Here is a 13,413-nt window from a genome sequence, read left to right on the forward strand (position 1 = left end):
GAGGGCTTTGATTACGTTTTCTTGCCCTGGTGAAGGGAGTTGGCCTGGGTGGCCTTAAGTATGGTAGTTCTGTGTGGGAATTTTGGGAACACCTCAGCAAGCGAGAGTCCAAAAGTGGCAGGCTCAAACCCAGAACCTCAACCAATGGCTGATACCAAATGAGAGACTCCCTCCTGGGCACACAGAAGACTGGGTTTTGCAGTTAGTTGCAACAATCATAGAATCATAGAATCAAAGAGTTGGAAGAGACCTCCTGGGCCATCCAGTCCAACCCCATTCTGCCAAGAAGCAGGAATATTGCATTCAAATCACCCCTGACAAATGGCCATCCAGCCTCTGCTTAAAAGCTTCCAAAGAAGGAGCCTCCACCACACTCCGGGGCAGAGAGTTCCACTGCTGAACGGCTCTCACAATGTAGCTGTGTAGTTTTTGCATAAACTATTATGAACATCATCACACTAGGGAATGAATCCGCTTTAAATCCGGTTTCTGCCTCCTGCAGAATTCTGGGGTTTGTAGTTTAGGGAGGAGTCTTGAAAAGCCTCACTAAACTACAAATCCCAGGATTCTGCAGGAGGCAGAAACCGGATTTAAAATGGATTGTGATAAAGTAGTGTCGAAGGCTTTCATGGCTGGAATCACTAGGTTCTTGTGGGTTTTTCCGGTCTATATGGCCATGTTCTAGAGGCATTTCTCCTGACGTTTCGCCTGCATCTATGGCAAGCATCCTCAGAGGTAGTGAGGTCTGTTGGAATTAGGACAATGGGTTTGTATATCTGTGGAATGGCTAGGGTGGGGCAAAGAGCTCTTCTCTGCTGAAGCTAAGTGTGAATGTTTCAGCTGATCACCTTCATTAGCATTTGAAGGCCTGCCTGAGCCTGGGAAAATCTCTTGCTGGGAGGTGTTAAGATGTGCCTGGTTGCTTCCTCTCTGTTGTTTTGCTATAGAGGACAATTGTGGACAATTTCAACAGAAAGGAAGAGACCATGAAAATGAACAAAATCTGGCTACCAGTATTAAAAAACTCTAAAATTACAACAGCAAAACAGCAGAGAGGAAACAACCAGGCACAGATTAACACCTCCCAGCAAGAGATTTTCCCAGGCTCAGGCAGGCCTTCAAATGCTAATAAAGGTGGTCAGCTGAAACATTCACACCTAGCTCCAGCAGGGAAGAGCTCCTTGCCCCACCCCAGCCATTCCACAGATATATAAACCCATTGTCCTAATTCCAACAGATCTCACTACCTCTGAGGATGCTTGCCATAGATGCAGGCGAAACGTCAGGAGAGAATGCCTCTAGAACATGGCCCTATAGCCCGAAAAAACCCACAAGAACCTTGTGATAAAGTAGGTTTGTAGTAGTACGACCCTTTCCCTTGCAATGCATTGCACACCATGCAACAGCACGCCTCTCTGCTTCTGCGTAGTTCTACCCAGTCAAAGCCCCGCCCTTCCCAAAACTACAAATCCCAGAGTGCACCTCGGCTGACCCCGCCTCTTCCGCTTTGCTCGCTCGCGTGGGGTGCATCTGCAGCCGGAGCAAGAGAAAGGTAAGCAAGCCCAATACAGAGACCACTAGTGAGTGACCTTGCAATGGGAGATCCCTTCCTCCTCCCAAGGGAAGCCCTTCCATTGAATCCTAGAGTTGGAAGGGATCCCCAAGGGCCATCCAGTCCATCCCCATTGTGTTAGAAAGGACACCATCAAAGCCCTCCCAATAGATGGCCAGCCTGTTGGAAAGAGCAAGCCTCTACTAGTTTGTATATTATTCAGATGGCTCATTGTATTGTATATGTGTGTGTTGGTATGCAGTTTTCCTTAACTCTTACGTTGTGAGAGGAGCTGCAGACCATATGATCAGATCTGGGACTATTCAGAGCTCAGACTCCATTTTTTAGAAACTGTATGAGTTACAGAAGTCAATAGAAACATAATGCTTTAGTGACTCCATTAGACTCTCAGACCTATACTTTGGACAATATGCTAATAATATAATATATTGTGTTGCTATGAGTTTTCCAGGCTGTCTGGCCATGTTCCAGAAGCATTCTCTCCTGATGATTGAGGTACAAAGGAAGGCCGAAACTAAGACAAGTCAAACCCGCATTTTGGACTTTAGGAGAGCTGATTTCCAAAAAATGAAGGAAACGCTGAGCAGCATTCCGTGGACACAGATACTAAAAGACAAGGGAGTTACGGATGGATGGGAATTTCTCAAGAGTGAAATACTCAAGGCGCAATTGCAAACTGTGCCAACAAAGAGAAAAAATAGGACAAGTGCAAAGAAGCCAGAATGGATGTCCAAAGAACTTCTAACTGTGCTAAGACACAAAAGAGACATGCACAAGAAGTGGAAAAAGGGAGAAATCACCAAAGAAGAATTCAAACAAATAGCCAACACCTGTAGGGAAAAGGTCCGCAAGGCTAAAGCAAAAAACGAGCTCAGACTTGCCAGGGACATTAAAAACAATAAAAAGGGCTTCTATTCTTATGTCAGTAGAAAAAGGAAAAACAAGGAGGCCATAGGACCTCTTCGAGGAGAGGATGGGGCAATGCTGACAGGGGATAGGGAAAAGGCAGAACTACTTAATGCCTTCTTTGCCTCGGTCTTCTCACAAAAAGAGAGTCTTCAACCTCAGCAAGATGGAGTGGATGAGGGTTTGGAGGACATTCAACCCCAAATTGGGAAAGAAGTCGTCCAGGAATACCTGGCCGCTCTTAATGAGTTCAAGTCCCCAGGGCCAGATCAACTACACCCAAGAGTATTGAAGGAACTAGCGGAAGTCATTTCGGAACCATTGGCAACCATCTTTGAGAGTTCTTGGAGAACGGGAGAAGTTCCAGCAGATTGGAGGAGGGCCAATGTGGTCCCAATCTTCAAGAAGGGAAAAAAGGATGACCCAAACAACTACCGTCCGGTCAGCCTCACGTCGATACCGGGCAAGATTCTGGAAAAGATTGTTAAGGAAGTGGTCTGCAAACACTTAGAAACAAATGCAGTCATCGCTAATAGTCAACATGGATTTATCAAAAACAAGTCATGTCAGACTAATCTGATCTCTTTCTTCGATAGAGCTACAAGCTGGGTAGATGCGGGGAATGCCGTGGATGTAGCATACCTGGATTTCAGTAAGGCCTTCGACAAGGTCCCCCATGACCTTCTGGCAAGGAAACTTGTCCAATGTGGGCTAGGCAAAACTATGGTGAGGTGGATCTGGAATTGGTTAAGTGGACGAACACAGAGAGTGGTCACTAATGCTTCCTCTTCATCTTGGAAAGAAGTGACAAGTGGAGTGCCGCAGGGTTCCGTCCTGGGCCCGGTCCTGTTCAACATCTTTATTAATGACTTAGATGAAGGGCTAGAAGGCAGGATCATCAAGTTTGCAGACGACACCAAATTGGGAGGGATAGCCAATAGTCCAGAGGACAGGAGCAGAATTCAAAACGATCTTGACAGATTAGAGAGATGGGCCAAAACTAACAAAATGAAGTTCAACAGCGACAAATGCAAGATACTCCACTTTGGCAGAAAAAACGAAATGCAAAGATACAGAATGGGTGACGCCTGGCTCGAGAGCAGTACGTGTGAAAAAGATCTTGGAGTCCTCGTGGACAACAAGTTAAACATGAGCCAACAATGTGACGTGGCGGCAAAAAAAGCCAATGGGATTTTGGCCTTCATTAATAGGAGCATAGTGTCTAGATCTAAGGAAGTAATGCTACCCCTCTATTCTGCTTTGGTTAGACCACATCTGGAATATTGTGTCCAATTCTGGGCGCCACAATTCAAGAGAGATATTGACAAGCTGGAATGTGTCCAGAGGAGGGCGACTCAAATGATCAAGGGTCTGGAGAACAAGCCCTATGAGGAGCGGCTTAGGGAACTGGGCATGTTTAGCCTGAAGAAGAGAAGGCTGAGAGGAGATATGATAGCCATGTATAAATATGTGAGAGGAAGCCACAGGGAGGAGGGAGCAAGCTTGTTTTCTGCTTCCTTGGAGACTAGGACGCGGAACAATGGCTTCAAATTACAAGAGAGGAGATTCCATCTGAACATTAGGAAGAACTTCCTGACTGTGAGAGCCGTTCAGCAGTGGAACTCTCTGCCCCGGAGTGTGGTGGAGGCTCCTTCTTTGGAAGCTTTTAAACAGAGGCTGGATGGCCATTTGTCAGGGGTGATTTGAATGCAATATTCCTGCTTCTTGGCAGGGGGTTGGACTGGATGGCCCATGAGGTCTCTTCCAACTCTTTGATTCTATGATTCTATGATTCTATGATTCTATGACGTTTCTCCCACATTTATGGCAGGCATCCATAGAGGTTGTGAAGTGTATACATACTAGATGCTATGGTAATCTATATAAATAAATATAATATTATAATGTAGTACAATTAGATTGTTATTATTATTACTAGCTTTACCCGCCACGCGTTGCTGTGGCCAACTTTCTCTCCTTCTTTCACTCCTTCCTTCATTTCCTTTTCTTCTTTCCTTTCTTCCTTCTCTACCTGTTTACTTCCTTCCTTAGCTTTTTGCTCCCATCCTTCCTTCTCTTTATTTCTTTCCTTCCCTCCCTCTTTCTCTCCTTCTTTCTCTTCTTCCTTTGCTCCGTCTTTCCTCCCCTTTTTCTTTCCTTCCCTCCCTCTTTCTCTCCTTCTTTCTCTTCTTCCTTTCCTCCGTCTTTCCTCCCTTTTTTCTTTCCTTCTCTCCTTCCTTCTCTTCCTCTTTCCTTCCTCCTCCCTTTTTATTTTCCTTCCTCTTTCTCTCCTTTCTTCCCTCTCTATCTCTTTCCTTCCTTCCTTCGCTCTGTAGTTCCATGCTTCCTTTTCTTTCTTTCTTTCTTTTCTTCCCTCCCTTTCTCTTCTTCCTTCACTTTTTACCCTCTCTTCCCCTTCCCAAATTCCCCTTCCTTTCTTCCTTTTGACACCTTCCCTTCCCTTTCTTCTTTTTTTCTATCTTTCTTTCCTTTCCTCCTTCCTTCCTTTCTCCCTTCTTTCCCATCCTCCTTCTCTCTCTTTATTCTTTCTTTCCTACCTTTTTATATATATATAGATTACTATAACAGTATAGTGCAATATAGTAATATATAATACTGATATTGTACTATGTACTATGCTAATAATATAATATATTGTATGAAAATATATCTTGTAAGCCGCTCTGAGTCCCCTTCAGGGTGAAAAGGGCAGCACATAAATGCCGTAAATCTATATAAATAAAAATGTAATGTTTGTTTGTGGGATTGACATAACTCAAAATCCACTGGACGAATAGACACCAAATTTGGACACAAGGCACCTAACAACCCAATGTATGTCCTTCACTCAAAAAATTGATTTTGTCATTTGGGAGTTGTAGTTGCTGGGATTTATAGTTCACCTACAATCGAAGAGCATTCTGAACCCCACCAACAATGGAATTGAACTAAACATGGCATACAGGACTTCCATGACCAACAGAACACACTGGAAGGTTTTGGTGGGCATGGACCTTGAGTTTGGGAGTTGTAGTTCGTGGAATTCAGAATGCTCTTTGATTGTAGGTGAACTATAAATCCCAGCAACTACTATTCCCAAATGTCAAGGTCTATTTCCCTTAAACTCCATCTGTGTTCATATTTGGGCATATGGAATATTCGTGCCAAGTTTGGTCCAGATCCATCATTGTTTGAGTCCACAGTGCTCTCTGGATGTAGGTGAACTACAACTCCCAAACTCAAGGTCAATGCCCACCAAACCATTCCAATGTGTTCTGTTGGTCATGGAAGTCCTGTATCCCATGTTTGGTTCAATTCCATCATTGGTGGAGTTCAGAATGCTCTTTGATTGTAGGTGAACTATAAATCCCAGCAACTACTACTCCCAAATGTCAAGGTCTATTTCCCTTAAACTCCATCTGTGTTCATATTTGGGCATATGGAATATTCGTACCAAGTTTGGTCCAGATCCGTCATTGTTTGAGTCCACAGTGCTCTCTGGATGTAGGTGAACTACAACTCCCAAACTCAAGGTCAATGTCCACCAAACACTTCCAGTTTTTTCTGTTGGTCATGGGAGCCCTGCGTGCTAAGTTTGGCCCAATTCCATCATTGGTGGAGTTCAGAATGCTCTTTGATTGTAGGTAAACTATAAATCCCAGCAATGACAATTACCAAATGACAAAATCATTTGTTTTTTTTGAGTGGAGGACATACATTGGGTTGTTAGGTGTCTTGTGTCCAAATTTGGTGTCAATTCCCCCAGTGTTTTTTGAGTTCTTATGGTATCACGGCTTTCGATACCATCGATCATGGTATCCTTCTGGGTCGCCTCTCTGGGATGGGTCTCGGGGGCACGGTTTTGTCGTGGCTTCGGTCCTTCCTGGAGGGACGAACCCAGATGGTGAAACTGGGAGATGCCTGCTCGGACCCCTGGCCTTTGACCTGTGGGGTCCCGCAAGGCTCTATTTTATCTCCCATGCTCTTTAACATTTACATTAAACTGCTGGGAGAGGTCATCCAGAGTTTTGGAGTTGGGTGCCATCTCTACACAGATGACACACAACTCTACTACTCATTTCCACTGAACTCCAAGGAAGCCCCTCGAGTGCTGGACGAGTGCCTGGCCGCTGTGTCTATCTGGATGAGGAGGAACAAGCTGAAGATCAATCCCGACAAGACAGAGGTCCTCCTGGTTGATCGCAAACCGGATCGGGGTATAGGGTGGCAATCTGTGCTGGACGGGGTTACACTCCCCCTGAAGCCACAGGTCCACAGTTTGGGAGTCCTCTTGGATTCATCACTTACGCTTGAGGCTCAGGCGTCAGCGGTGTCCGGGAGGGCTTTTGCACAATTAAGACTCGTGCGCCAACTGCGACCGTACCTCGCAAAGGCTGATCTGGCCGGGGTGGTCCATGCCTTAGTCACCTCTAGATTGGACTACTGTAATGCGCTCTACGTGGGGCTGCCCTTGAAAACGGTTCGGAAGTTCCAACTGGTCCAACGGGCAGCAGCCAGGATGTTAACTGGGGCCCATTACAGAGAGAGGCCAACCCTCCTGTTCAAGGAGCTCCGCTGGCTGCCGTTTATTTTCCGAGCCCAATTTAAGGTGCAGATGCTTACCTACAAAGCCCTGAACGGTTTGGGACCACCCTACCTGCGAGACCGCATCTCCGTTTATGAACCCACGCGCTCATTTCGATCATCCGGAGAGGCCCTGCTTGTGATTCCACCTGCGTCACAGGTGCGTTTGGTGGGGACGTGAGACAGGGCCTTTTCCGTGGTGGCCCCCCGACTCTGGAACACCCTCCCCAAAGATCTTAGACAGGCCCCTACACTGGCAGTCTTTAGAAAGAACTTGAAGACCTGGCTGTTCCGATGTGCCTTCCCCGAATAAGAATCTCCAACAACAAGTCCCAGAAGCACTTTACTAGAATTGAGATTGCCACACACCGCACACTGCACTTACACTATAATCCTTGCATATCACCTGTCACATCAGCACTTTTAATCTTGTACCCATTACTCTGGCCCGTCCCAGTTTTATAGTGTCTTGTTGTATTAGGTTCTTGTGGGTTTTTTCGGGCTATAGAGCCATGTTCTAGAGGCATTTCTCCTGACGTTTCGCCTGCATCTATGGCAAGCATCCTCAGAGGTAGTGAGGATGCTTGCCATAGATGCAGGCGAAACGTCAGGAGAAATGCCTCTAGAACATGGCTCTATAGCCCGAAAAAACCCACAAGAATCTTATTTATTTATTTATTTTTTATTAATACACTTGTATACCGCTAATATCTCAGCCTAAATCGGCGACTCATTGCGGTTTACAACACTTAAAAAACAACAATATTCAGATTAAAAACATAAAACACATATACAGTACACAGTATTGGGCCACCAATACAGACCAATGCATCTCTTAACTAAAATCATAATCCAATTTCGTTGTCTGTGATTGCCAGTCCTTGATCATCAACTTCATCGCACCGGATTAGCCGAATGCTTGTTCAAACATCCATGTCTTCAGTCTTTTTCGAAATACCATCAGCGAGGAGGCTGATCTTATCTCTATAGGGAGGGCATTCCAAAGCCGCAGGGCCACCACAGAAAAGGCCCTGTCTCTCGTTCCCGCCAGCCGCACCTGTGAAGCAGGTGGAATGGAGAGCAGGGCCTCCCCCGAAGATCTTAGGGTCCTGGTGGGCTGATAGGCCGAGATACGTTCGGATAGATATGTTGGGCCGGAACCGTTTAGGGCTTTAAAGGTCAACACCAGCACTTTGAATTGGGCCCGGTAGCAGATCGGCAGCCAGTGGAGCTGGTGCAGCAGAGGAGTTGTATGCTCCCTGCGCCCTGCTCCTGTTAGTACCATGGCTGCCGCCCGTTGGACTAGTTGGAGCTTCCGAGCCGTCTTCAAAGGCAACCCCACGTAGAGAGCGTTGCAGTAGTCAAGACGGGATGTAACCAGAGCGTGGACTACCGTGGCCAAGTCAGACTTCCTAAGGTACGGTCGCAGTTGGCGCACGAGTCTTAACTGTGCGAATGCTCCCCTGGTCACCGCCGAAACCTGGGGTTCCAGGCTCAGCGATGAGTCCAGGATCACACCCAAACTGCGAACCTGCATCTTCAGGGGGAGTGCGACCCCATCCAACACAGGCTGTAACCCTATACCCTGTTCGACCTTGCAACTGACCAGGAGGACCTCTGTCTTGTCTGGATTCAGTTTCAATTTGTTCGCCCTCATCCAGACCGTCACAGCGGCCAAGCACCGGTTCAGGACCTGGACAGCCTCCTTAGTAGCAGGTGGAAAGGAGTGACAGAGTTGGACATCGTCTGCGTACAGATGACATCGCACTCCGAAACTCCGGATGATCTCGCCCAGCGGCTTCATGTAGATGTTAAACAACATGGGGGACAGTATTGAACCCTGAGGAACCCCACAAGACAAACCCTTGTTGTATTGTTTATTGCTTGTTGTTTAATATTGCTTTAACTGATTTTAATTTACTTTAGGTGTTGTATTGTTATGTTGTGTTTTGAGGCCTTGGCCTTTGTAAGCCGCATCGAGTCCTTCGGGAGATGCTAGCGGGGTACAAATAAAGTTTAATAATAATAATAATAATCACAAACGAACATTACATTTTTATTTATATAGATAATATTATATTATTTTAATATTATTATAATAATATATTATTATGAGATATAATATTTATATATTATATAAAATAAATAAATAGATAAAATATTATTACCAAAGTGATATTGTTAAAGGACATACCTGACAGTTTCCACTCTCTATCCCACATGGTAGGTGTTACCTCTGAGCCTACCCTGCAATATTGTGGATGGCAACGCAATGGCTAACCTTCTCCCCTTTTTGCCAGGAGCCATGAGGCTATCGGCCGTCCTTGCCATGGCTGAGAAATTCGTGCCGTGGCCTGGCTACCGCTACGGCATGAACCGGCCCGGATCCTTCGCCGACAAGATCAAGAACCCCCCTGGGACTCGACGGAAGAAGATCTTTGTGGAGCCCTTGAAGGAGGAGGACTGGAAGGTCTTCAAGGGTGACATGGTGAGTCTCTCGGGGGCCTTCCTGCTTTGGCCACAACGTTCTTGCACATATCAGAGTTGCACTGAGTTAGATGTGGGAAGTGGAGGTTGGACTGCTACCACACTCTCTTCAAGGTGCATCCATTTCTGCCTGCAGGTCCAGATCTTGAAAGGGAAGGATACCGGCAAGCAAGGCCAGGTGGTGCAGGTCATCAAGGAGCGGAACTGGGTCGTCCTGCAGGGCCTGAACGTGGTGAGTGGGCAGCAGATGGAGGATGGAGTTAAGCGGGAAAGGGAGGGACAGTAGGGATGATTGTCTGCATTATTATCAGGGATGCAAAATGCATTAATTGAGGCATCAGTAGGTTCAATGTTTTTGAATATTTACATCAAACTGTAATTTAAGATAAGACCGTCCAACTCAGATTAAACTATTATTCTAACCTTCTTCAAGGAAAATGTGCTTCCGTACCATTCCAATGATAATAAAGAGAGTAAAATGATGGAATTGTAATAATAATAATAATAATAATAATAATATAACAATAATAAATAGAGTAAAATAATAAATGTAGTATAACAATAATAATAAATTAAAATAATTAATATAATAATAAATAGAGTAAAATAATATAATAATATAATATAATAATAAATAGAGTAAAATAATATAATACTATAATATAATAATAAATAGAGAAAAATAATAATAATAATAAATAGGGTAAAATAAATGTAATAATAAAGGGTAAAATAAAGGGTAAAATAATAAATGTAATAATAGAGTAAAATAATAAATGTAATAATAATAGAGTAAAATAATAAACATATAATAATAAATTAATAATAATAAATAATAAATAAATAAATAATAAATAAATTAATAATAATAAATTAAAATAATTAATATAATAATAAATAGAGTAAAATAATAAACGTAATAATAATAATAAATAGAGTAAAATAATAAATGTAATATAATAACAACAATAATAAATTAAATTAATTAATATAATAGAGTAAAATAATAAATAATAACAATACGAGTAAAATAATATGTGCAATAATAATAATAGAGTAAAATAATAAATGCATTAATAACAATAATAATAAAGTAAAATAATAAATGCAATAATAATAAGAGTAAAATAATACATGCAACAACAATAATAAAATAATAAATGTAATACAAATAATAATAGAGTAAAATAATAAATGTAATAATAATAGTTAATGAGCAGAATAATAAACATAATAATAATAGAGTAAAATAGTAAAATAATAAATAATTTTGACTTGCGTATAAGCCGAGGAGGGGCTTTTTCAACCTAAAAAGGGGCTGAAAAACTCGGCTTATACATGAATATATGCAGTAGATTCAAGTAAATACAGTAATAGAGTTGAAAGAGACAAAATGGGCCCCTGCCCTGCAGAAAAAGCTCACTCAAATAATAATAATTAATTAATAAAAAAATGAATTTATATCCCACCACCATTTCCCTGAAGCACTCCAAAGTGCAGCACGCATAAAATACACAATACATTAGCATATAAAAACATGACAATCCACATTTACACAACGATTTTACATAAAACGAGACATAAACCCTTACTAATAAGATTTAAAATCTGTGGATATAAAATAAGCTGTATTAAATTGACCTATTGCTTATTGTTTGCCTCCAAACCCAAATGTGTGTGTGTGGTGTTTTTTTTTTCATATTGAGTTTTCTTCCCACAACAGCCTTACGAGGTAGTCCAGGCGTCACCGAGAGAGTGTTGAGACTGAATGGGAACTCGAACCTGAGTTGCCTTTGCTTTTAGTACGATGGGGAGATAGGAAAAGAGCTGCCAAAGGGTGTGCAGGGGAGATGGGTGAGAGACTGTGTTTGGCGATCAGAGCTTCCCTGTCCGCTGTGGCTGATGGGCTTTGTAGTCTCGCACCCTCAGGTCTCATCCCAGCTCTCTTTCTCCCCCAGCATTACCGCTACCTGGGAAAGACCAGCACCCACCCGGGGATCTACATACCCAGCGAAGCCCCACTGCTGCTGCGAGAGGTAGCCCTCATCGATCCCACAGACAGGTATGAATCTGGGTTGCTGCGTGTTTTCCGGGCTGTCTGGCCATGTTCCAGAAGCATTCTCTCCTGATGTTTCACCAACATCTATGGCAGGTATAACGAAGCCTCTCACCAAAAAGCTTCTTTTAGCAGGGAGAAGGAACAGGGAATTCTGAAATAGTGAATCCCACAAGCTACCAACAATTATAAGGAATTTCAAACTAAGGATCACACTACTGTGCCATCAATTACAAGGAATATCACAGGAGGGAAATTGCTGCTGCGTTTTATTATAGTTAACACTTTACAACAGCCTGTGTGCGAACGTCATTGGTATTTAAACCCTCTGAAGAAAATAAACACTATAGTAAGGGTGTCAGAAGGGTGTTACTAAGTATCCTCTCCACACATATAACTCAGCCTGAACACTAAACAATAAGGTGGCAGCGTACCCAATTGAAGAAGCCTTTTGAAATCCTCTCAGTTCAGACGTCATTCAAATATATCTATACACAGTTATATCTCCCTGTTTTATCAATTTCCCTCCTGTGATATTCCTTGTAATTGGTGACACAGCGATGTCACCAATTCTACATCAATTGTACATGATAAAACAGGGAAAGATATAACTGTGTATAGATATATTTGAATGACGTCTGAACTGAGAGGTTTTCAATCATGGAAGACGATCTTACTCGGTTTTCAAAAGGCTTCTTCAATTGGGTATGCTGCCACCTCATTGCTTAGTGTTCAGGCTGAGTTGTATGTGTGGAGAGGATACTTATTAACACCCTTCTGACTGTTACTATAGTGTTTATTTTCTTCAGAGGGTTTAAATACCAATTACATTCACACAGGCTGTTATAAAGTGTTAACTATAATAAAATGTTTATTTAACAGGCTTAAACTCTTCTGGTACAAATGTGTAATGGTTTCTGTAAGTTAATGGCACAAAAGCTTTTGGTTACGTTTGATGTACAATTGGTGACACCGCTGTGTCACCAATTACAAGGAATATTACAGGAGGGAAATTGATGAAACAAGGAGATATAACTGTGTATAGATATATTTGAATGACGTCTGAACTGAGAGGATTTCAAAAGGCTTCTTCAATTGGGTACGCTGCCACCTTATTGTTTAGTGTTCAGGCTGAGTTGTATGTGTGGAGAGGATACTTAGTAACACCCTTCTGACTGTTACTATAGTGTTTATTTTCTTCAGAGGGTTTAAATACCAATGACGTTCACACAGGCTGTTATAAAGTGTTAACTATAATAAAACATTTATTTAACAGGCTTAAACTCTTCTGGTACAAATGCGTAATGGTTTCTGTAAGTTAATGGCACAAAAGCTTTTGGTTACGTTTGATGCACAATTGGTGACACCGCTGTGTCACCAATTACAAGGAATATCACAGGAGGGAAATTGATAAAACAGGGAGATATAACTGTGTATAGATATATTTGAATGACGTCTGAACTGAGAGGTTTTCAAAAGGCTTTCAATTGGGTACGCTGCCACCTTATTGCTTAGTGTTCAGGCTGAGTTGTATGTGTGGAGAGGATACTTAGTAACACCCTTCTGACTGTTACTATAGTGTTTATTTTCTTCAGAGGGTTTAAATACCAATGACGTTCACACACAGGCTGTTGTAAAGTGTTAAATATAATAAAACGTTTATTTAACAGGCTTAAACTCTTCTGGTACAAATGCGTAATGGTTTCTGTAAGTTAATGGCACAAAAGCTTTTGGTTACGTTTGATGTACAATGCTTAGATGGATACTGGGTTCAAATCTAGAGTTAACAAACAAGAGATTATCTCAG

The 13,413-nt window shown here is 42.6% G+C and overlaps 1 protein-coding gene across 2 annotated transcripts in view; it reads left to right on the forward strand.

Annotated features, from left to right (window-relative positions):
- Positions 1-1,471: 1,471 nt before the first annotated feature.
- The window catches only part of MRPL24 (mitochondrial ribosomal protein L24), a 53,104-nt gene continuing 41,162 nt past the window's right edge, over positions 1,472-13,413 (forward strand). For both annotated transcript variants that reach the window (XM_067472428.1, XM_067472427.1), the window contains exons 1-4: positions 1,472-1,552; positions 9,364-9,551; positions 9,687-9,782; positions 11,509-11,612. In XM_067472428.1, coding sequence (XP_067328529.1) covers positions 9,369-9,551; positions 9,687-9,782; positions 11,509-11,612 — 383 coding nt within the window. In that variant the 5' untranslated portion in view covers positions 1,472-1,552; positions 9,364-9,368. The remainder of the gene's footprint in view (positions 1,553-9,363; positions 9,552-9,686; positions 9,783-11,508; positions 11,613-13,413) is intronic.

The sequence above is a fragment of the Anolis sagrei genome, chromosome 12 (assembly GCF_037176765.1).
Source record: "Anolis sagrei isolate rAnoSag1 chromosome 12, rAnoSag1.mat, whole genome shotgun sequence".
In the NCBI taxonomy this organism is placed as follows: domain Eukaryota; kingdom Metazoa; phylum Chordata; class Lepidosauria; order Squamata; family Dactyloidae; genus Anolis; species Anolis sagrei.